General features: G+C 37.2%; 1 protein-coding gene across 4 annotated transcripts in view; it reads right to left on the bottom strand.

The window, feature by feature from the left end:
• The window catches only part of Nedd4 (NEDD4 E3 ubiquitin protein ligase), a 121,275-nt gene that overhangs the window by 67,821 nt on the left and 27,594 nt on the right, over positions 1-25,860 (bottom strand). For 2 of the 4 annotated variants that reach the window (XM_005316602.5, XM_078049584.1), the window contains one exon: positions 11,823-11,876. In XM_005316602.5, coding sequence (XP_005316659.2) covers positions 11,823-11,876 — 54 coding nt within the window. Of the gene's footprint in view, positions 1-1,115; positions 2,709-11,822; positions 11,877-19,416; positions 19,530-25,860 lie in introns of those variants that run through there. The other 2 variants (XM_040274842.2, XM_005316600.5) reach the window with 2 other exon arrangements.

Here is a 25,860-nt window from a genome sequence, read left to right as displayed (position 1 = left end):
CAGATTATATTTACCAGATTTCAGAATAAAGAAAACAAACTAGCACTTACTTCATGTTTCACTTACCTAAAGTTATTTTTTCAACCTTTAACACAGATGTTGGGTGTTATATAAATACAGATAAACACACAAAATGTACTCCCCTACCCCAATTATGTGCTGTCATCTAGAAATGGTTTAGTCAGAAAATTTTTTAAATTTCCTGGAATCTAGTGAGCTCTTCCCAAAACAGAAATTTTAAAAAACTATTTCAGTTCAAAACACTTCAAATACTCTTGAAAGGCCAAATTACATAAAGAGCTTTTTTGGCTGAGATTCTTTATAGCTAAATTATTAATATAATAGAGCAAAACTGACAAAACAACAATAAATAGAAAGTTATGAGAAATACATAGTAATTTAAAGCAAATTCAAACATATAAAAACTTAGAAATCAATATAGTTGAGTGAGTTACATTTTAGAAGGCAGTATTATCTGGTAGCTAAAGAAAAATAGGGTGGAAACAAAATTCCTGTGGTTGGGGTATATACAAATGCAAATGCCACTTATTTTTCCTCTGCTTTAAACATGTAATATAATAGTTTTTAATCAATGATCTTATAAATACATGCATTTTAGAGACATATTTCTTCTATGCTCATCTGTAACAGGATTTTCACAAGATTTTTAATATTTAAAATATGCATTCTGTATTTTAGTTTACAATGATTAAGGAGGGATGAAAACTAATTAGGAATCACATATGAAGTTACATTAAAATACTGTGCAACTTGAAAGAAAAATATACCGAGATAAAGTGTTATGAGATATTGTTTTTTGAAGCTTGGTTTTATGCTTTAGAACTAGTTTATGGCTTAAAATGACTTAGGAAAGTTTTTTTTTTCTTCTTCTTCTTCTTTTAAATACACAGTTTGTCTGTTGGTGAAATAACAAAAAGAGTAAAAAACTGTTGGGAGTTCTTCAGATTCACAAATATACAGTTTGTGACTACAAAATACTTGGTAGCTAAGACCAGGAAAGTATACAACTGCTAAGTGATAATAAATTTTAACTGAATATTACAGTAAGCTATTCTAACATAAATTAAAATTTATAAAGACCAAAGGAAACTTACCTTACAAGAATTAGATAGTTCATTTGTGAAATCTCTGGTGCTGTATCTTGATAAACTGTTACCTTTACCTTCATTTCCAGATGCAAACTTTATGAGTAACTGAGATGGTCCCCCCTTGGAACAATTGTGCTTAAGGCTGGATAAACAGGAAATATTTGGATAAGTTCCTCCCAGTGAAACACTTCTTTGTAAAACAGCATGGTTTTTGTTTATCTGTGAATTTGGTCTTTCCAACTCTCCATCAATATTTATTTGGTAATCCATGTTTTGGGTGGCTGGTAAACAGGCAGCCATCCTGGGCATGAACTTGGTACACTCTGGATCAGAATTAAGTTTAATTTCTGACATCTCTGGTTTACAGTCGCCATTTGCGGTTTCACAATCTAACGTGGTTGCCTTTTGTTGAGTGAAATGCACTGAAACACAAGAGTACCCTTCAGATGACTTTTCACAGATAGTCTGTTTTGGACTATTATTTGAAATAATAATTTTCTTTTGTGGTGAGCCCTTTCTGTGAAGTGGCCGTATGTCTCTTACTTCTCCGGGAGTACAAACTGTTTTAGATAATCGAAGTCCATTGACAGCTGTGGAAAGGAATCCTTTACCACTAGTACCATCTTCATTATGTGAAATTTCATTAGGAGAAACAATAAACTGATGTGAGGTTTGATAGGATCCTTTGCTTGGAAGAATACCTGCACTTGTTGGAGAAGTTGGTGGGGTATTTGAAGGACTCCTAGGAAAAATGACTAAGGATGAGCAACGTTTCAGTGGAATTTTTGCATTCCTGTTCACTGGCAATTTCATAATCTCTATTCCATGCTCCAAGTCATCCTGGACAAAGGGAACTGTACTTGGACTTCTTGAAAAAACTTCACAGGGAGTTGCATTCCTGTTTGGCACACTTCTGTTGGAGGTGCAGTCAGAAGGTAAATTTCCACCAAAAAAAGTATCATCACTTGATGGAAAAGTATAACCACTACTGTCACTGATGATACTGTTGGTGTATGAACCTCCACTTGTGATACTTGCACACGACCCATAATCACTACCGTTGCTGCTGTAAGATCCATTATCACTGGTTGAAAAGTTACTGAGGCTATCGCTACAAATGGCAGAACTGCATAAAAGGTTACCATCGTTCACAGCATTCAGTTCATTATCAACCACAGCACTGCTATAAATGCCATCCTTCAAGACATAAGTAAGTGAAGCATCGTCACCATCAGCTAAGACATTGCTAGGCTGAAGACATCCACCGTACCTTGTTGGCTGTAGTGAAATCTGAAGACAGCTGCTCTTTTTATTAACATTTTCAGATGAAGGAACAGATGCTCTTTCCTGAGGCTTCACGTTTTCCTTTATTAACGGCGCTAGTGCAGTCTGTCTGGGCGTCAGCTTCATTTGAACAACATTAGAAGTTGAAATCCGCGTTGGTTTTTTGAAGCACATGTGAACATGGCTATCCAAATCATCTCCGGAGGTTTCTGACAAAGGGTAAGTATTGCTTCTTCTGGCTGCAAAGTGCAATCGTAAGCTTTGTGCCATTTGTTCTCATTTCCAAACATGTTAAGGGCTGAAAGTCAAAACAAAGATCTCTGTCCGTAGACAGGCTAGAAGCAGCTGCACTGCATCGAAAGAAAAAATCATTTGTGGTGCCTAAAAGAGCTATTAAGTAAGAGTCTTTATCCTAAGTAAAACACTAGATACCAGATATCATAGAAAAAGACGACCTATTCCTGAGACTGATGTTTCTAAAATGTCTTGAATCGCTTGTAGTCAAAATGCCTTCACTTACAAAGCACTTGATTTCCAGCGACCTTTAAGCTGAGCTCAGCTGCAGCACACTGACTCAAACACAGCCAACCTTGTTTCAATTATACCTTCTCCAATTTGCATGAATGAGTAACACAAGAACAACAATCTTCTAGCATTTCAAGTTAAAACAGTATTTTTTCACCCCAGCTCTACTAAATGAACATTTAACTATGTGAATCACAGTGCCTATACTTTCTTCAGCAGAGTTTGACCACTAATATTTTTACCCAAAGATATAGAATTACAGGAAGTTGGTAGGAATGAAACCCCATGTAATTGAGTATCAAATCAAAGATTGAATTTCTAAATAGTACCCACACTAGGAGTCTAGTCAAGTTAGTTCATGTAGAAAGGAATAGGGGCTGTTAAACTTTTTTAAAAAAATAAATAAATTCAAACCGTTGTATAACTCTGGAAATAACAAAACATTGGGGGGAATTAAAACTTCAGCATTAAACCAAACAGAAAAATATTTTATCTTGCAAAATACTAGTTGTGAAAAGTGAAAGCTTACACATAGAACTACAAAATGAGTCTGGTAATACTACTGCACACATTGAACATAGGTCTGAGGAAGAAAAAAAAAAAAGTTTAAGAGAAGCTGTCACCAAGCATTTTCTCCTGTAATTTTAAGGCCTTTCCCAGCCAAGTAGTACAGTCTTTAAATGATGCCATTTATATTTTGACTATTAAAACTCTGCCAAGAAATAGCCTAAGCAAACATTCCATTAAAAATATATGCAGATTAGACAGAAAAACTATACCCCAATATAGTTTGAACATATTGGATATTTTATTCCACTGTCTCTGCAATTCATTCACTTAAGGGAGTGTTGTGGTAAGTAAAGAAGTCTAAAAAGGATTTAACACATCAAATAAACATATCTCAATGCCAATTCTGTTCTGAAAAACTCTAAGAGCTCTTTGCTGGCCCCTACTGGTGCTTTGAAACAATCCCTGTAGCTGTTTGATATCTATAAAAAAATACAAACCATGCCACATATTTCTTTATATAAACAAAGTGCATACTTGTTTACATTTTTGAGTATTAGCACTGCCCCAGAGCTGGAATTACTTATGGGTGCTGATAAAACTCTCACAGTGGAGAACAGTGAACTGTTTGTCCTTTTAGAGGTTGTGATTTTATATATATATATTTTTCTGCTTTGTATTTATTTAACCTTTATTTTCAGTTTACTAGGCAATAAAAGTTTAATATTTTAATTTCTCTCCCAAATGTCATAGACCAAGGTTGGTATTCTATTTGAAAGAAACAAATTTATTTTTAAATAATACTCTAGGGTATATTTAAACCCCTTACCTGAATTTTATAGCTGGAACTCCAGTAATAAATATATACTGGCTCATTCATAGGAAAGTAAAAAGTAAAAGAGTTCAGTTGTTTACACCACATGGTACTACACCCAAGTTGTATTTTTCTAAGAAAGTTTTTTTCCTAAGTAAAAATAAATATGTAAAACATATACACACTTTGTTTTAAAAAGAAAATTATTTAAGTTAGATTTGTTTTCAATCACAATTTTCTAAACAGTATTTTTAATCAATTAAGACATGACAAAATATAAATATGGGAATTTGTTAAATTTTATTTGGCTGGAATGAAAGTCTCTGTTTTAGAAGGTGTTATAATAGTTGTAAACTTAATAATACAATTATTATGTTATTTTGATTTTATATAACCTATTTCCTTCATGATTTTAGTAAATATCATTTCATTATTCTTTTTCTTTTGAGAGAAAAAGTTCTGATTGTTTTACTTTGCCTTCTAATGACCTTATCTTCTCTTCTTGGATTAAGTTAGGGGTTTAGTAACTCAAAAGAATGGATTGTAAGAGCTAATGTGCAAATGCCTGTGGCCTAAAACTTACAGTTAGTAAGAAAACTCCACTGATTTTTTTTGGGGGGGGGGTGGGCAGGTACTGGGGATTGAACCCAGGGCACTTAACCACAGAGCCACATCCCCAGCCTTATTTTAAGACAGGGTCTCACTAAATTGCTTAGGGGCTCATTAAATTGCTGAGACTGGCTTTGAACTTGGGATCCCCCTACCTCAGCCTCCTGAGCCTCTGGGATTACAGGCATGCACCACCGTGCCCAGCTCCACTAATTCTTAATATAAAATAATCAGGTAATTGGCCAGATAAGTATTTTTTCCTTAGAAAATCAGTTTGACAACTAGCATCATTTTCATGCCTCCTGACTAAATTTTAATCTTCCATGATGGGAGGACAATAACTAAACATTTCTTCTGGGAGGACAATAACTAAACATTTCTTCTGATCCCTTTGAGCTTGTACTGGCCATAATGTAAGCACCAAATAACCCTGGGTAGGAGGATACATAGTTTGCTGGCTGGTTGATATCACTGAGGTCACTCTGACTGCTAACACTTTCTTCTAGGGCTGCCCTTTCCCTTCCTTTCCTGCCTCCCTACCTCCTTTCCTTCCTTCCTTCCTTCCTTCCTTCCTTCCTTCCTTCCTTCCTTCCTTCCTTCCTTCCTTCCTTCCTCCCTCCCTCCCTCCCTTCCTTCCTTCCTCCCTCCCTCCCTTCCTCCCTTCCTTCTCCCTCTCTCTCTCCCTTCCCTCCTCCTCCCTCCCTCCCTTCCTTCCTCCTTTCCATCCTTTCCTCCCTCCCTCCATTTCCTTCCTTCCACTGAGCTACATCCCCAGCCCTTATTTATATTTATTTGCTTGCTTATTTATTTATTTATTTTTAGTGACAGGGTCTCACTAAGTTGTTCAGGCTGACCTCAAACTTGCGATCCTCCTGCCTCATTCTTCTGAGTAGCTGGGAGTATAGGCATGTGACACAGCACCCAGCTAGGATTTTTTAAAAAGTTGATCCATTTACTACTTCTAAAGAAATATCATAAATCCTCTGCAACTGTACATGAAGGAATGATGCTTAGAAATTTTACAAAGAGGGTTTCAGCCAAGAAAGTAAGGTAAGAGAATTATATATATATGTGTGTGTGTGTGTATATATATATACATACACACACACAAATACACACACATAAGTATATATAAGAGTGTGTGTGTGTATATATATATATATATATATTTCCTAGCACTTGAGGCTGAGTTTAAATTCTAGAGAGGCTGAAGGTCCCCATTGCTGGCTCAGCCTAAGGCCGCACCACCATCCTGTACCACCACTATCACAACTGCATGGGGAACCAGGGATGAAATGTTATCCCTCTGCCCAGCAGATGCCCAAAGGTAAGCATCAACCCTAACCTCAAGCGGAGAAGAACTGGACAGTCGTGTCAGCCCTCATCTGGGAAGAATTCATGGAAGTCCTGTAGAATTTCATATTTTGGAAATGGAACACACAATGTTTTACGAATGAAGCTCAGGACTCCCATTTTGAGCTGTTTGGTTACTGATGATCTCCACAGAAAATAATGTGATTATCCATAAGGTCTGGATAGGCACTGGCTAATACTAGTCACTGATGAACTCTGAAGGCCAAAGTCTATCATGATGGTTAACTGTACATGTCAACTTGACTAGGTTGTGTTCCAGGTGTTTGATCAATTACTAGTCTAGATGTTGCTATACAGTATTTTTAAAGATGTGATTAACATTTAAGTCAGTAAACTCAGAGTAAAGCAAATTGCCTTCTACAATGTGGGTGGACCTAGTCCAATCATTTGAGGAGGCCTTAAGAGCACAGACTGAAGTTTCCCAAAGAAACAACACTTCAACATAGAAATTCTGCCTGAATTTCCAACTTCCTGGCCTGCCCTATAGATCTCAGACTCAACTCTCTAAGATTTACCCTTGTTTGAGTCTCTAGCCTAACAGACCGCCCCACAGATTTCAGACTTGCCAGCCTCCACAATCACATGAACCAGTTCCTTAAAACCTCTCTCAAATAAAAAATCTACCAGTTCTGTTTCTCTGGAAAACTTCAACCAATATAACCACTAAGCCTGAGAAGCATAGAATCTCCCTACAGAAATGGGCATCTCCTAAAACTTCAGTGACTGAAATGTGTGCAGGTATAATTTCTTAGATTGGCAGCACAGAAGCACTAACTTTTGTATTAGTAGGTACAATTTTTTTTTTAAAGTCACATCATTCTGAAATGGTCCATTACTATGAACATCACCACTACCATCACCAAACTGCTATATTTTATAAATCTCAAGTTTTAAAATTGGCTGAAAAAAGGAATATAAACCTACTCTTTCTTGAAAGCAAGCATCACTTGCATTACAAACATTTCCCCAAATGACCAGAGATTATTCTCCTTAAAATTGCACTCATGCTCTTCACTCTACATCTCCAAAGAGAATTTCCCAGGAAAATGATACATTTGTAATTTCATTGCAAATGCTACAGGATAATGAAGATAAAATGACATTTACAGTGGCATAGTCATTTGTTTCAATACAGTCAGGCCTAGTGCTCCTTCAAAAGCTTCTGTAGGAGATCTCTAGACTTCAATTATGTGCTAGGCCTGGCAATAAGTGAGAGGTCTAGAATGTCACACACAACCCTATTCTAATTTTCTGGCTTTTGTTAGCTGGTAAAGGGTACTTCATGAGAAAAGCTCTATTTCCAGTGCTTAGCAGAGCATCTAACACAGCAGATACACTGAAAATGGCATACCTTACTTACACCAAAAACATGGTAACAGAGAGCCATAAACACGAGTCCATGAATGTTAAATAATATGTATTATGAGGAAGAATTTCTGAGTGCTTTCAAAGCCACTGCCTCATTTTATCCTTATGACATACATACTTATAAGATAGGAAGGGGACAAATTCTTATCTTACATTTTAAACAAGAAACTCTTTTCAGAAGGGTTGAATGACTTGCCTAGGGTTACAAGTTAAAGTGCCCAATCAGAGGCAGGGCTGTAGAACTTTTGACTCCTTGCTAGGGGGATCTACTGTACCTTGATTAATGAATTAGTTCTTTTTGCCTTTAGTTAAAAGTTTAAAAATTATATGCTATACTTATCAGTCTAGAAATATACAACTGCTAATATCAAAGGCAATAATTTTTTTCTTTCAACTCATCATGACATGCTATATAGTATTATGCATACATAGTAAAGACCCAAGGATCGCTTCTCAGCCTTTTGATTAACATCAAATGTAAAGACCCAAGGAATTTGTTTTTGTGTAGGTGGTGGGGGGAGTTACTGAAGACTGAACCCGGAGCCTCATGCATGCCAGACAAGTGCTCTAGCATTGATCTACAATTATAACCTATCAAGGAATTTTAATGAACCAATATTTGACAAATATCAATTTTGGTAATGAAGAAAGAATCACATTGTACTAAAGTTACTGTCAAAAAGAATTAGACAACTAAGCATGGCAGAAAGTAGATGTGCAAGCTTCAAATAACTCAAATAAAACATTTCACCAATAATACACCCAAGGATCAGGTAGAGATTCACAACAGCATCCATAACAACAGGAAAAATAATACAGTAATACCATGAACCAGCAAAAACCCAAAACATGTGTCTTAGAGATACACTTGGACATGTATCTACCAACAAGTAACCATCAATAAACTGGAAACAACAGTAATATCTACTAAGAAGGGTTAATACATGAACTATGGTATTATAAAATATGCAGATGATGAAAAATTCTGCATTGGTGAAAATGTGTCATCATGGATTAATCTCACAAATACTACACTAAGCAAAACAGCATGTCACGGGAAAGCATTCAGAGAGACACAATTTTTATAAAGTAAAAAATTTGCAAAAGGAAACAAAATATTTTAAAAAGAAATAATTAATTCTAGACAGTGACTACTACATTTAGGGAAGGAAAACGAGATGCTACTGGGGAAAGGTTCAGGGAGGGCTTCAAACCGAAATGTTCTAGTTCCTCAATAGAGGAGTGAGACATTTGTCTTATTACTAAAAATAAAGATTTACATCATATATACTCTTCTGTATATAATACTTAATGATTTAAAAAAGCAAAACACCAATACTAAATTTCATCTGGTCCCATCTGGAGGAAACACAGGCCTGTACAAAGGGTGAAAAAAAAGAAAAATATTTTCCTATTCTGTCTAAAAAGCAAAAACAGAAAGGCAATATGTCAATCAATGGAAGGGTAACTGATGTGATACAGCAATCTGTATACGGGGTAAAGTTGGGAGTTCATAACCCGCTTGAATCAAACTGTGAAATATGATGTATTAAGAACTGTGTAATGTTTTGAACGACCAACAATAAAAAAAATAAAATAAAATAAAATAAAATAAAAAGCAAAAACACAAATGGAAAATAAAATGTTCTACAACTGACCTTATCTGATATCTAAACCATAAACATGCATTACTCCACTTTAAATATCAGATTACCAATCAGTGATTGATACTGAGAGTGGGTCATTGTTGTGATTGACCTGACCATAGATTTAGAAGCTTTTGGAGCTTTTTTGAATTTGTGGGAAGAAAAAGTTTTAGATGGTTGTAAGCAAAGCCTAATGGGCAATTTTGGTGGAAGCTCGAAAGACCAGAAAGCTGACAGGACTGTGAACTGTAAAGACTGGGTTCATGGGATTTCAGAGGAAAACAAGACTCCATTGGACTAGAGGCCATTCATGTTATGTTCTGACTAGGAAGTCATCTACATTTTGTCCATGTCTTGACTCTTTCTATGAGGCTGAATTTAAAGGTGATGGATCAATTAATATGGTGGAGAAACTGTCAAGGCAGCACAGCCTTCAACAGGTGACATGGGTATTGCTGAAGGCTTTTAGCCAAGTTTATTATAATAATCAGCAGCACAAAGAAGAGCAGAAAGATTAGAAAAACCTGGACTTGAAAAGTGGGAATAAAACGGGAAGTGGTAGAAGTAGTGGTTGTTAAAAACATAATAGTCACTTAAGAGATACTGTGAAATACTTTACCCTGAAATTAGGAAAGATGGGTTGAGGGCATGTCAGGAATTGGCAAGACCACAGCTATCCCAGGCTCAAGGGTGTAAAAGTAAAAATTCCTTTGAGCAGAGACCAGTGGGGCACCCTGTTTTCATAGGGGAAACTAGGAAGTTGTTTCACCATGCTCAGTCACCCGCACACTCAGGGTCTGCTACAGCCATGGTCGCTGGAGGCATGGCTACTGCTTGAGATGGTGGCAGATCTTGGTGGCAACCATGTGATGGTTCTGCTCATGCTTATGCGGGGTGGTGCTGGTTCTGCAGAATGCAGGGTGAGGGGGTTAGGGGGTCATAGAGGCTTCCACTGGTATTTCAAAGGAAGGTCTGAGAGGCCAGGCAAAGTGAAGCAGGGTTGGAGTCCTGGTGGGCTTTTACTGAGAGGGCAATGAAAAAGTGAGAAGGAAGCCAAAACTGCAAGAGAACCCGAGATGCCAGTAATATGGGACATCTGCTGAGGAAAACTGCAGGAATTGAGCAGAAACAAGCCAAAATAGAGGCCATTTGGGCTACAACCAGAAAAGGGTTGAGCTATGTAGGCCCTCTGGAAAGAACATCATGATGCCATATGGCCCAGATGCTGAACCTGGAGCTATAGAACTCAGCTGGATTTCAGTATTGCCTTGATCCCATCCCTTCTTTTTATGCTCCCATTTCTCCATTTTGGAATGAAAATGTTTAGTTTGTGCCTTAATATATTGCTTTTGATTTTTATAGGGATTTAAGCTAAGAGTTTGCCTTAAGTCTCAGAGGACACTTTGGACTTGGACTTTGGGAAAATGGTAAAACTATTAGATTCTAGAAATGCTTGAAAATGGACTAAATGTATTTTCATTGTGTGATGAGCAGGAGTTTGTGGGGCGCCAGGGGTGGATTGTTATGATTTAGATATGAGGTGTCCCCAAAAATCTCGTGTGTGAGTAAATGCAAGAAAGTTTAGAGTGACTGGGTTATGAGAGCCTTGACCTAATCACAGTTAATCCCATGATAGGGATTAACTGAGTGGTAGGTTAATCCCCTGATAATCTACCCCTAGGCAGGTAGAGTGTGGCTGGAGGAGTAGGTCCCTGGGAGCATGACTTTGGTATATATTTTGTCCTTGTTAAGCAGAGCTCTTTCTGCTTCCTGGTGCCATGTTCCCAGCTGTTTTCCTCTGCCATACAGTTCCATTATGATGTCCTGCCTCATCCAGATCCTAGCAATGGAGTGAGCCACCTATAGACCGAGACCTGAGACCTCTGAACCATGAGCCCCAAATATACTTTTACTCCTCTAAAATTGTTCTTGTCAAGTCTTTTGGTTCAAGTAATGAAAAAAGCTGACTAAAACAGTGATGAAGAGTCTCCTTTGGCAGTAAAAAAAAAAAAAAAAAAAAGTATCCTTGCTCATTATGACCTTAAGATTTCACTGACAATATCTTTAGTTCCTAGTACAATGATCATTTTTTTTAATATTTATTTTTTAGTATTCGGTGGACACAACATCTTTGTTTGTATGTGGTGCTGAGGATTGAACCTGGGCCACATGCATGCCAGGCAAGCGCGCTACCGCTTGAGCCACATCTCCAGCCCCCCAATGATCATTTTTTGAAGGAAAAAGAAACACACTGTCTAGCCCCTCCACCAAAATATTCTTTTTAAAAATCCAGTTTGTTAAAAAAATGAATAAAATTGTTTAATTGCCTTTTCAGAGCTTGTGTTTAATAACTGATAAACTTTGAACACTTAACACTGTTTTTACACTTACTTGTTCAAATAGGTGTGAAATATAAATAAAATGTTAAAAAGAAGGTTTGAAAAAGGACTCTGTGGACAGAAAATTAGGGTAGGACTTCAAGATGGTCTTTAGGAAACCAGGAATCAAAACTATCATGTTACAAAATAAAATCTCAACTGAAGTACACTCTTGCTTCACACTTCACATAAGTTCAGTAGGACTTACCAGTCGGTTTTCATCAAACACTTCAAAAAGAAGACGGTGCTGCTGAGGATGCACCTATGAAAGAAAAGCACAGTCTTTAAAAACAAAAGAGCATCAACCCACAGATACTAAGAAAGAAATATTTTTCCATTTACTAATTCCTGTTAGTTATGACATATTTTAAATTATATAAAATACTTGGGGATTGGAGCTGTGGCTCAGAGCACTTGCCTAGCATGTGTGATTCGATCCTCAACACCACACACAAATAAATAAAAAAGATCCACTCACAACTTAAAAACCAAAACAAAACAAAAACTTGGTACAAAAGCAGGCCTGTCACAGGTCACTCATTTTCTTATAATTTCACTGTAACAACAAAGTAAATTTGGTTGTTTAGTTCTCAGATTTTTCTAAAATAGAATGAAAGACAAGAAAACTTCAAAAGATTATTTAAATGTTTATAAAAAACTTTAAAATGTACACTAGATTTTAACATCTGATGATCAGTTTTACCTACTCACTTTCTGTTTACCAATGCAGACATACCCAAATTGGAAATGGATTTTATGGAAACCACTGTTTTAGTACTGACTTAATAAAACCATTTATTGTTTCTATGATAGTACATAAAAAGCCAAAGTACACACTGAGTTCTCACTCTTTAGATTTTGTAGCACATGCAGAATAAATTACTTGCAGTATTTTTCAAAGCCCATGCCTTTCATGTCTGCTGAAATGTTTCAATATCAAGTTAAAAGTCTACTTAGTGGGGGGGAGGGGGGGAGGGGGAGGGATTGGGATGAGGAATGGGAGAAAGGGAGGAGGGATGGGAATGGGAAAGACAGTAGAATGAATAGGACATAACTTTCTAATTTCATATTACACGACCAGTATAACTCCACATCATATACAACCACAAGAATGAAGTTATACTCCATGTATGTATAATATGTCAAAATACATTCTACTGTCATGTATAACTAAAAAGAACAAATTAAAAAAGCCTACTTATTATCTAACACACAGAACATCTTGAATACATTTTCAAACACCAGAGATTACAATGCTGTATAAAAATATGTTCAGGTTGGCTTTCTTCCCACAATAAATGTCTTAAATTGAATACGGCAACATTTTTAACACTTTGTTATACACATCAAAAACATTGACAGCCCATAGGAAAAAAAAAACCTTACATTTGGGACAAGGATAACTAGATATTTAATTCAATGTCTACCCTCCCTTCCTTCTTAGAATGTAGTCCTAATTTTGCCCAGGCTCACCACAATGCATACCTCCTGAGGGTACAATTTCCTCCTCCTCCTCCTTCTTCTTCTTCTTTTTTTTTTGCAATACCAGGGGTCAAACCCGGAACCTTGCATAATAGGCAAGCACTTTGCCAGCCACCTGGCTTTATTCTCAGCCCTTAGATTTTTTTTTTTTTTTTTAAATCTAGAGACAGGCCTCAAACTTGTGATCCTCCTCCTGCTTTGGCCTCCAAAATAGCTGGTATTATAGGCATGTTCCACAATATCCAGCAGCTTTTGTAATCAGAGTGTAACATATATTCAATAAAGCCTAAAAATATACTAATCTGAACTACACAACTTGATAACTATGTTCTCATTACCCAGATCAAGATGCAGAATAATCCACTCTACATATTGCTCTCGCTGTGGATAATGGTGTCCTCTGGAATTGTTCAAGATGAAGATCTGAATATGTCTACTAAAAAACACATCACTGGGACTAGGATGTAGCTCAGTGCTCGAGTGCTTGCCTAGCATGTGTAAGGCATGAGTTCCATCCTTAGCACCACGTAAAAATAAATAAATAAATAAATAAATAAATAAATATTTTTTGGAAAAATTAACAAAACAAAACAAAACCACATCCCTTGTATCTATGGGTGATCAATGAAGCCAGCCTGGTGCTGGGTGTCCCAAGGTGGGAATTATGAGAATACTCTACAAAGAGGGCTAATGTAGGTGGGAGAAATGTCCCTTGGCCTGCTAAGCACCTGGGTAGAACAGCTGGTACTCCTCCAGCCATACTGTAACTGTAACCATGGAGCAATTGAGGACAGAGGAACTAATCAAGGACTAGAAAAATGGTATAAAACAATAGCCTTTTCAAAAAGATAGAACTTTTGAGGAGGAGATGAAACTGAGCTAGAACTTGAAAGATGGGAAGAATTTAATAAACGTAGCAAATATTCACAGCCAGGAAGTCACGTGAGGAAAGAAGGCTTAGGGACAGAATGAGCATGCTCAAAGAAGGTCAGACTGAAAAGATACTTTGGTAATAATAAACAGTGGCAAGAAAAATTTGGTTAGAGTAGAGTCAGAGTAAGGGCACTGAAACCCAGAAAAGGAGTTAAGATTTGATTAATAAAGGGAAAAGTATATTTTAAAGGAGAAGTGACGTGATTTAAGTGATGCATTAATATTCTGTCAGTGGTAAACTGAATGTGTTTGTTTGTTTATGTTTGTGTGTATCTATGCCTCCCATGCTGGCCTCTAATTTGCCATCCTCCTGCGTGAACCTTCTAAGCAGCTGGGAACACAGGTACATGGTTACATTTTAAATAAATATATAAGTGCCTACACAACAGCCTTGATTTTGTATCCTGGGCCCAAACTTAAAATACTTACTATTTGGCCTTTTAAAAAAATGTTTGCTGACCCCTGTCGTAAGACACTCATTGTATGTATCTATTACTCTCTCACGTATTTAGAATGGTACTTGTTAAAGACCCTTCACAGAAGATATGAGAAGACTCAAATCATTTCCGAATCCTGTGGTACATCTGAGGAATACTGACTAAGGACAGAAAATCAGCTGAGGTAACACTGTAACCAACTAGTTGGAATCCCCAAATCATAATATAAACTGAGGGAAAGGACATTATTTAAAAAAAAATTATTCACACAAAAAACTTTCAGATCTGAAGGTATATAGAAGTCTTTAAATTGAAATGCTTAACAAAGGCCCAACATGATGAATTTTTAAAAACTATACACATAAGGCATATAACTATAAAATTTCAAAACACCAAGATAAAAAAAATTCTCAAAATTTCTTGGAGCTGGGGGATAAGAATCATATTTTTAATAACAATGCCTTCAAATGTCAGGAAAACTATATTCAACCCAGAACTCTAAAAGGGTCCAAATAAAAGTTGACTATTTACTCATCTATCATAGCCAGAAATCAGCTTGGGACATGGATGTCTGAGCTACCCATAGAAAAAGGGAATAATGACAAGAATCACAATTGGGGCAGTTAAAAAATGTTCCCTCGGGAGCAGGAACAGGAGGGCAAATGGGCACCAGAATTCGTTGCTTTTCATTATATGCCTTTTTGTACTACTTATTTTTAAACAATTGTGTAAATTTTTCATTAAATTTTAAAAATTTATTAAACGTAGGAATAAAGTTATAGAAATACAGTTAACAAAAATAAAGTTTACAGGGTCATATTTAAAGGAAAACTGAAAGTAGAAACAAATTAAAATTCCAATCATACACTATTTGAAAAAAGAATAAGTATTTAAGACAACAAATGCATAAAAGAGTTGGGAATACCCAATTAGAATAAAGTATTGATGAGTGCATTGTTCTCCCGTGTTTATAAAAAATCTGAAGCAGTATTCCTGGAAATTCTGCCAGCAATTATAGTTAAAAAACAAAAAGTGAGTAGGTGATGTCTTAAACAATGGTTTTATCTAGATATAATTCACATATCATTTATTTGACCCCATTAAAGTATAAACCCCAATGGTTTTTAGTGTATTTATAGAATGTACAACCACCACTATTTTAGAACATTTTGTAAATAATGCAGCTATGAAGATTTCTGTACAAGCTTTGTGTGAACATACGTCATAAGTACATTTTAACATAAAAAAAATTTTTGATGCCACAAGTGGAAAATTCCACACCTCATGTGACAGGCCACGGTCAAAAGATACAGTTACAATGAGATTTTAGATAAGGAACACTTACCCCTGTAGCATAATCAACTTAGTGCCCTACTGATGGGGTGCCCACCCCTTCTTCCTAAGAGAATGACAATGTGCGTCAGAGATGGATGGCCACTCCTCTTCCAGGCAAAAATTCACTCCCATGGGCCAAATTTTCTTACAGTATTTCCATCCTCCTAATATTCAGGTTAGAAATGTACACATGACACAAATTTGACCCAAGAGATAAAGACAAAGTCTTTTGTGGGGATCTTTTGTGAAAAGGATTCTTTACTTTTTGAAAATTTTGGGGGGAAAAATTCCCTGTTTTCCTCTGGACATCATCGTATGAGGATATGACATTTAGAACTGCTGTAAGCATCTTGTGACCATGGAGCAATTGCCAAAGAAACTCAGAGAAGCTAGGTTTCTAGCTGATGGAGAAACCAACCTCCCTCTCTGCTTCTTGTGGTTAGAGGTAATAAATGTGCTTATTGTGTAAGCCAGTTGTAGCTGTCACTTTCAGCTATTACTTAAAGCTGAAAGTTTCTAAATGATACTTTCTAAATGAGGGGACTTCCATAAACTCCCTCGACTAAGTGGCCTGCCCCAATATTCAGTCCCAGCACCCTGTGCTCCCTTTCAAAACATCCAGCACACTGGTAATTATTTTGAGTTTCTTGTTCACAGTGGTCTGCCCTAGACAGTAAGCTTCATTAAGGATAGGGACTGTGCCATCTCATTAACAGGTATTAGTAAAAGGCCTGAGAAACAAGTAAAAAAAAAATTACAATAAATTTTTGTGTGTCTGTGAAGGTAGCTGATTATGTGTGCATGTATAAGTGTATATATTATGGGTGCATGTGTAGATGTATATGTGCATGTATGAGTGTGTCTGTGTGTGTCCACACACACACACACACACAGCTACACATACAAATAATCAAACTGTATATATATATATATACACACACACATGCACACACATATAAATATAGACAGTGTGTGTGTGTGTGTGTGTGTGTATGTGTGTATGTATAAAAAGACAAAAATACATAGGGGAAAAATCCCAGAAGATCATAAAGCAGTGCTCTAGAGAAGACATTCAGGATGATTTTCATCTCTCTTTATGAAAATATCTAACATATTCAAAAAATATCCATCACACTACTTCTATAACATAACACAAATATGCACACACATACATACACATGGAAATCCAATATGGTGAGTGTGAGTGCTAAAGACATAAGCAGAGGATCATGGGAATCTGGGGCATGAAGAGGGGCTTCTACTGACATACACATACCACACGTTTACATGGAGTGCACATGAAATGCAGGACTTCTTTCCATCCTGTAACTCACCTGCCTGGTCTCATCTGAGCAACTGTTTTGTGGATTTTACTATAACTTGCACTGGCTTCAACATGGAGTTTCTCCTGTTTGTTAACATGCCAATAACAGTTCCTCACAAAAACTGTCTTTGAACTTAGTTTTTTTTTCCAAAAACATAAAAGCTCCCTTCAACTTCTGACCACAATTTCCATTTGACTGAATGCCCAAGAAAGTTTTTGTATAATATATTATCTCAAAAGACATTTTTATGGTGAATACATTCAGTTGAAAGCATCTGTGATGATGTATAAATAATGATACAAATAACAAAGAGGAAAACAGAGAATCATACATAATAATGTCCTTTACACAGAAGATACTTAATCACCATGTTGTTTCAGTTCTTTTTCTGTGATGAATTAGCATTGATTTACAAAAATTCATCTCTTTATTCTTATAGTAAACTTGCAAAATTTCTGATTAAAACAAATGTGCAGCCTACAATCCTAGAACAGAGTAATGCTAGCTAAAATATTGGGTAATAGTGAAGTGATGATAAAATAAACAATGAGTAAAAGTCAGTAGAATTCTGAGCCCAGTTTATCAATTGTATATGGCCTTCTTTCAAGACAAATAAATCCTGTGTTTATGGATTAGAAGAACTTAGTATTGATAAAATGTCCATAACTCCCAAAGCAATCTACAGACTCAATACTGTCCTCATCAAAATGGCATTCTTTTTTACAGATACAGAAAAAAACAGTCTTAAAATTAATTTAGAACTACAAGATTACAAAAGACCCTGAATCTTGAGAAAGAAGAAAAAAGCTAGAGGCCTCACACTTTCTGATTTCAAAAGACATTATGGTACTACAGTAATTAAAACAGTATGGAACTGGCATAAACAGATATAGACTAGTGGAATAGAAGACAGCCCAAAGTAAATCCATGAAAAGGAGTCACCCAGTCTTTAACAAAGATGCCAAGCATACACAATGCAGAAAGGACAGCTTCTTCAACAATTGGTATTGGGAAAGACAGATACCCATATGAAAAAGAATAAACCTGGACCCTTTTCTTAAACAAAAAAAGTCAACTGAAAATGGATTTAATACACAAATGTAAGACCTGAAACTATAAAATTAGAGAAAAACAGGTGAAAAACTTCTTGACTTTGGTCTCAACAATGATTTTTTTTTTTAAAAAAAATGACACCTAAAGCAGAGGCAACAAAATCAAAAATCGACAAGTACAACTACATTAAATTAACAAGCTTCTGCATAGCAATGGGAATAGACAAGTGAGAGAGTGGAAAGGCAACCTATAGAATGAGAGGAAATATCTGTGATCTATATAGCCCATAAGGGATTAATCTATATACAGAAGGAACCCCAACAACTCAATAGTAAAAAATAAAACAAAATCTCTAATAACCTGCTTTTAAAAATGGGCTAAAGCCATGCGTGGTGATGTATGCCTATAATCTCAGCTGCTCTGGAGGCTAAGGCAGGAGGATCACAAGTTCAAAGCCAGCCTCAGCAACAGCAAGGTGCCAAACAACTCAGTGAGACCCTATCTCCAAATATAAGCACAAAATAGGTCTGGGAATGTAGCTTAGTGGTGGAATGCCCCTGGTACCCAAAAGGAAAAAAAAGCGGGTGGGGGCTGAGGACTTAAACAGACTTACCTTCAAAAGGGACATACAAGTGGTATGTGAAAAACAGGTATGTAGGGCTGGGGTTGTGGCTCAGAGGTAAAGTTCTCACCTACCATGCATGAAGCCCTGGGGTGGATCCTTAGCACCACATAAAAAAAATAAAATAAAGGTATTGTGTCCAACTACAACTAAAATAAAAAATATTTTTAAAAAATAGGTATGTAAAAGGAGGCTCAAAAATTATTAATCATCAGGGAAATGCAAATCAAAACTACAATGAGTTATCAACTCACACCTGTTAGGATGGCACTATAATGAAACAGATAACACAAATTGTCAAGGATTTGGAGAAACCAGAGTCCCTGAACACTGCTAGTGGAAATGTAAAATGCACCCTGTATGGAAAATACTATGGAGCTTCCTTCAAAAATTAAAAACAGAAGTGCCAGATAATATGGCAATTTCACTTCTGGGTATATATCTAAAGGAAATAAAATCACTATATCACAGAGATGTCTGTACTCCTATGGTGACGACGGCAGCATCATTCACAGTAGCCAAGATATGGAAATAACCTAGATGCCCATCAAAGGATGAAAAGAGTGTGATACATATACAATGGAATATTAGCCTTTAAAAAGAAGGAAATCTTACCATTTGCAACAATATGAATGAACTCTGAGGACAATATGCTGAATGAAATAAGTCAGTCCCAGAAGAGCAAATACTGCATGATCCCACTTATAGGAGGTATCTAAAATAATAAACTGAAGCAGAGAATAGAATGGTGGTTATCAGGGGTCAGGGGAGAAGCAAGTGAGGAATTGTTTAATAGGTATAAAGTTTCAGTTATACAAGATGAATAAGTTCTAGAGATCTGCTGTGTAATACAATGCCTATAGTTAATAGTACTATATTATACACTGAAGAATTTAAGAGGTTAAATCACAAGCAAAGTGTTTTTACTTCTTTCCAAAAAACAGAGGGCAGGATGACACTTTTGGCAGTGAGGAATGTGTTTAATACCCTGATTGTGGTGATGCTGTCTCAGGTCTATGCATACGATTAAACACTTTAAATTGTAAATATTAAATGTGTGCAGCTTTTAGTCTATGAAATATACCACAATAATGTAATTAGAATTTTTAAAATTCAAATAAATATCCTTGATGAAAGAATAAAGGAATATTGTTCAGCATCAAAACTGTGTTGGGCTGGGGAGATAGCTCAGTTGGTAGAGTGCTTGCCTTGTATGCACTAGGGCCTGGGTTCAATCCCCAGCACCACAAAAACAAACAAACAAACAACAATAAAACTGTGTTGTTACACTGCATGTACATTAAAAGAAAGGTGACTGCAATATGTGGTGTACCAGTGCTTAACTCTGAAGTCATGAGTATAAAAACAGCATGAGATGCAAAGCAATGCAATAACAATGCAGAAGGGTCACACCAAAGAGCAAAAGACAAGAGCCCAAAGGACTGTTGGCAATTTCATAGTATGCTGTAAATAACTGCTCAGTAATTTCTTTGTATTTTTAATACCTTAGAATGTTAATCAAGCATATTTAGGTATTTTATATTTGTGAGAAATGGCATTTAAAATACAGAGGGCACCATGTCCATTTAACATACTGATAACAAAATAATTCTTAAAAGCCAAGCACAATGTGCTAGTGGTTTATTTCTAAATTATTCTTATTTGCCTGGAATAGCTAAAAATAAAATCTGTTTCATTGGCCATACTGGGAAAAAAAATTTTTTTTTGAACAGCCTTTTTGTTTTTGTGGTGCTGAACTTCTTTGTCAAAAGTGGTGCTAAGTTTTAAGCAACAGGCAAGCGGCACAGTCAGGCTAGCACATGAAAAATAATAAGAAGATTTTAAAGTATAATTTAAAAAACTTTTAATCTCTTACATTTATAAATTTTGAGTTTTAATTCCATACTACTTATCTCATATTGTTTTTTTGGTATACTTTGGCTTTTAAAGAATTTGTCCAGGTTGGGGATATAGCTCAGAGGTCAAGTGTTTGCTAAGCATGTACAAGGCCCTGGGTTTGACACCCAGCACCATCAAAAAAAAAAAATCCATTTTACCTAATTTGTTACAATTATTAGCATAAGGTTGTTCATAATACTACCTTATCATTTTTTTATTGGTTGTTCAAAACATTACAAAGCTCATGACATACCATCTTTCATACATTTGATTCAAGTGAGTTATGAACTCCCATTTTTACCCCAAATACAAATTGGAGAATCACATCAGTTACACATACCTTATCATTTTTTAAATGTGTGCATGATGGGTCCTACTCTCACTCCTGATATTAGTCATTTCTCCCTCTTACTATTATTTCAGATAGCTATGATATATCAATTTTAGTGCACTGATTTCCTCTACTTTTTGTCCATTTTCTGTTTCACTGATTTCTACTCTGATTTCCTTCCTTTTCCTTTTTGGGGGGAGGTGGGGTGGGGGAGACTGGGGGTTGAACCCAAATCTCAAGTGTGCTAGGCAAGTCCTCTACCTCAGAGCTATATCCCAAGCCCTTTTTCATTTTTTTATTTTGAGATCACAGTCTTGCTGATCACAGTCAGGCTAGCCTTGAACTAGAGATCCTCCTGCCTCAGTCCCCCAAGTAGCTGAGATTATAGACATACATACCACACTTAGCCAACTGACAGGCAACCCCAGCTGAGTGTGCACCTTTGAATCTACCTCTATATTACTCTTGCATGCTCCTGGTCAAAGACTGAGGGTTTCAAAACCCATGATTGGCTTTCTCTAACAGGCAACACTGTTTGAAGGCTCCCCATCAGCTTGCCGGACACTTTCTTAGAGCTGTGCAGTTTAAGATTCTTTGCACACAACCCTTTCTCCCTGTGCCCCTCTCCCCCGACACCTGCCATACACAGGTTCTAGACCTGTATCATGATAAGAAGGCTCTCTCCTCCTGGGCCTCCTCCCTCTTCAACCTTCACTGGTGCTTCCCCAGTAAACCTCTTAGATGTCTAGATCCTTCCCGGTATCTATTTCTTAGAGGTACTAAACCAACACAGGTGGGCTATGTAAGGGCGTGGGGATTTAACCCACACCTTCTGGCTGATACAGGACATCCTAACCCAAGTAGAACATGAAACATGTACAGTCCCTAGCACAAGGTGGCATCCCATTACCTAAAGATTTCTCTAGGGATGTCCTGGAGATATGTCCTGTTAGAGGGGAACTCTCTTGCTAGACTCATGTTTTAGGCATTTGAGAGAGATAGACAAAACAATGCCTACAGGGACAGTGGAGTTGGCTCATTATTACTACATCATATCCGTATTTTACAGAAAGAGATGAGAAAATAAAAGCAGTTAACAAGTAGTTAAAGGTTAAATTTGAAATTCAGAAGGCATTGGGCATGATGGCACACACCTGTAATACTAGCAACTTGTAATACTAGCACTGAGGCAGGAGGATCAAGAGTTAAAAGCCAGCCTCAGCAACTTCGTGAGGTCCTAAGCAACTCAGTGAGACCCTGTCTCTAAATTAAATACAAAAAAGAGCTGGAGATGTGGCTCAGTGGTTAAGCACCCCTGAGTTCAATCCCTGGTACCGAAAGAGAGAGAGAGAGAGAGAGAGAGAGAGAGGTGGGGGGGAGAGAGAAAGGAAGGAAGGAAGGAAGGAAGGAAGGGAGGGAGGGAGGGAGGGAGGGAGGGAGGAAGGAAGGAAGGAAGGAAGGAAGGGAGGGAGGGAGGGAGGGAGGGAGGAAGGAAGGGAGGGAGGGAGGGAGGGAGGGAGGGAGGAAGGAAGGAAGGAAGGAAGGAAGGAAGGAAGGAAGGAAGGAAGGAAGGAGAAAGAAATTCAGAAAGCCTCTCTGGTAACTTATAAAAAGGCCTGCATCTTCTGGAGGGGTAGGGAGTACACAACTATAGCTCAAACTCGGAGTGGACAATTAGAGTTACAGAGCTCCAGAATATGGAAGTGCTTAGCCATGGCAAGTGTGTTATGTTAAGAGGCCAGCACCCTGACACTTGGGATAAGAGGATCTGGGAGGATTACCCCTAGGATTCAGCTCTGCAGGTCCCTACATCCTCACAGCTTGTAGAATAGCCCATCCCTCTGTAATAAGAACTAGCTGTCATTCATGCAGGAAGACTCTCAGAGGCTTATTCCCCCAAGAAAAGGGGCTTCCTGCCTGAGAAGTTGTCCCCAGTCCTCCCCTGGCTGCCCAGATAATAAGCAATGTTAAATCCTAGAATAACCCAGCTGGGCCAGATAAAAGAGTGAAAGAAATTACATCTTGAAGAAGCTTTAGGAATTAGCTAGCAAGTCCTAGCAAGAGCCGGAGGAATCCCCTTGGCACTAAGATGCTTGATCAAAGAGGCAGAAACATTAAGACTGGATAAGTAAGAATTTGCTGACTTGGAGCACTTGGTCAGGAAAAGGAATTTAATACCCTGTCAAGGACCCTGTGAGATGAGGCAGCCTTGCTGTTAGAGAAGCTCCTAGAAGCCTGAGAAAAGTGAAGTTCTAGGCTGTATCAAGTGAAAATGCCTGAGCTGCCTTGGCCAAAGGTAGGGGAAGGAATAAAAAGGCTGAGAGAAGCAGGCATGCTGGAGCTGCCTTATCACTTCAAGCCAAAATACCTACGAGATGCTTATGTTCCATAGGAGCGCCCCCCCCAAGGGATACCAATTTACCACAGTCATCAGAAATGCTCTGGTGAGAGGGTCAACAACATCAACAGGAAGTCCAGTGGCGGCTCTCTATTGTATGCCAAGACTGGTGGTAGGAGAGGTAGTCATAGAGCCTCTTTCCATGGTTGAGACAGTAAATAAAAACAATATTGATTAGACATGATACCAAAGCACAAGCAACAAAAGAAAAAGCAGATAAACTGATAAGCAAGATTAAAAACTTTTGTGCTTCAAAGGACACATCAATAAAATAAAAAGACAACTCAGAATGAAGAAACTATTTGAAGACCATGAATCTGATAAAGGGCTTGCATCTAGAATAAGAAATATGACAACTCAATAATAAAAAGATAGCCCAACTATAAAATAGACAAAGAATGTGAATAGACATTTTCCCAAAGAAGATATACAACTAGTCAATAAGCAAAGAAAAGATGCTTGACATTGTCAGCCATCAGGGAAATGAAAACCCAAACCACAATCAGACACTACTTCACACCATCAGAAGAGCTGTAATCAAAAAGACAGATAATAACAAGTGTTGACAAGGATGTGGAGAAATCAGAACCCTCACATGTTACTGGTAGGAAAATACAATGCTATAGTCTCTATGGTAAAGTTTGGCAGTTCCTCAAGTAATGAGAAACAGAAGTTACCATCTGATCCAGCAATTCTACTCCTAAGTATATACCTAAAGAAAATGAAAACGTGTCCACACAAAAACTTGTATACAAATGTTCATAGCACCATCACTCATAATAGTCAAAAAACTGGAAGCAACCCAGATGTCCATGTTTATCAACTGATGATACACACACACACACACACACACACATTTCACCCATACAAAATATTGTTATTTGGCAAGAAAATGAAATATAGTATTGGTACATGCTACAACATGGTTGAACCTTGCAAGGACTCAAATTGTATGATACCATTTATATGAAATGTCCAGAATAGGCAAATCTATACAGACATAAAGTAGACTGGCAGTTGCCTGGGGAGGGGAGCAGTATTGGGGGGAAATGGAAAGTGACAGTTAGTGGATATGGGGTTTCTTTATGGGGTAATAAAAATGTTCTAAAATTGGTTTTGGTGATATTTGCACAGTCTAGTGAATTGTACACTCTAAGTGGGTGTTAAAAACTATTGAATTGTACACTCTAAGTGGGTGAATTATATGTTTTATATATGTATTATATCTCAACAAGGCTACTTAAGAAACAATCAAAACAAGTAAAAATATTAAAACCCAGTGGGATGTCAGAGATTAGTGCCACCAGTATACACCAAAACAATAAAAGTGTAGTTCTATAGTATGTCCATTTAATTTCCAGTCTGGTCTCTGCAGAAATCTGATAGACCCTAAGGAATACAAGCAAGCTCAACCAAGTAATAATCCCAATCACCTGCCAATTCCTGGATACAATGAGTTCAGAGTGGTCTAGCAATAACCATAGACTGTGGTTCAATAGGACCATGGCTGTGTTCCCAGATGTTCTCTTTTGGGGGCCCTGAATCTCTAACTCTACCTTTAGAGTCTAAAGCTAGAGGAATAAGAAGCACAAAATCCTTCCAAGGGTCACTGGTAATAATAGTAGATTGGGTCACTTCTACTCCTTTGTTCCTGGACCCATGTACACTTGGGGCAAAAAAGACTCATATTTAGAGCTTTGATTTAAAGAATAAACTATGTCCCAAAGAATGATATTCTATATTTTCAGTTTGCTCCAAACTGGTACTTCAGCTGTGTCTTTAGTAGGCCATTCCACTGCTGTATGAGGCTGCTAGCTTCTATAGTGTAGTAGGGATATGAGCAATGAAGACCCCATGATCAGAGGCTCTCCTATTACGTGACTCTCTGTCCACTGGGTTCCCTCGAAAGACAAACTGTTGAGTGGATTTCCAACCCTGGGGATCACACATTCTGAAATTCCCAGACAGTTACGTTGCTTTAAATTCTGTTGACAGGGAAGGCAAACACACACCTAGAAGAGGCATGTGTAGGAAAACTACTGGCCCTTTTAGAATGAAAGGAACCCAATTTAGTAAACTTAAAAACTAGTCTAGAGTCATGAGGGTTAATGATCTGAGCTTTCATTTCCTTATACTCTGTCTGGTTTTGGTATCAGGGTAATGCTAGTTTCATGAACGAATTGGGACATGTTCCTTCCTATTCTGTTTTTGGTAAAGCACTGTGTGAAACTGAATTTATTTCTTAAATGTGTGATAGGAATCGACAAAACTATTTGGGCCTAAATTGTTTTTCTTGGGAAGATCTTTAACATTTTTAAAATATTTATTTATTTATGTATCTTTAGTTTTTTAGGTGGCTACATTAGTTTGTTTTTATGTGGTACCAAGGATCGAACCCAGTGCCTCAGATATGTTAGGTGAGCACTCTACA

Source organism: Ictidomys tridecemlineatus, chromosome 5 (assembly GCF_052094955.1).
Source record: "Ictidomys tridecemlineatus isolate mIctTri1 chromosome 5, mIctTri1.hap1, whole genome shotgun sequence".
NCBI classification, from domain to species: domain Eukaryota; kingdom Metazoa; phylum Chordata; class Mammalia; order Rodentia; family Sciuridae; genus Ictidomys; species Ictidomys tridecemlineatus.
This window is presented reverse-complemented; position numbering and strand designations above follow the sequence as displayed.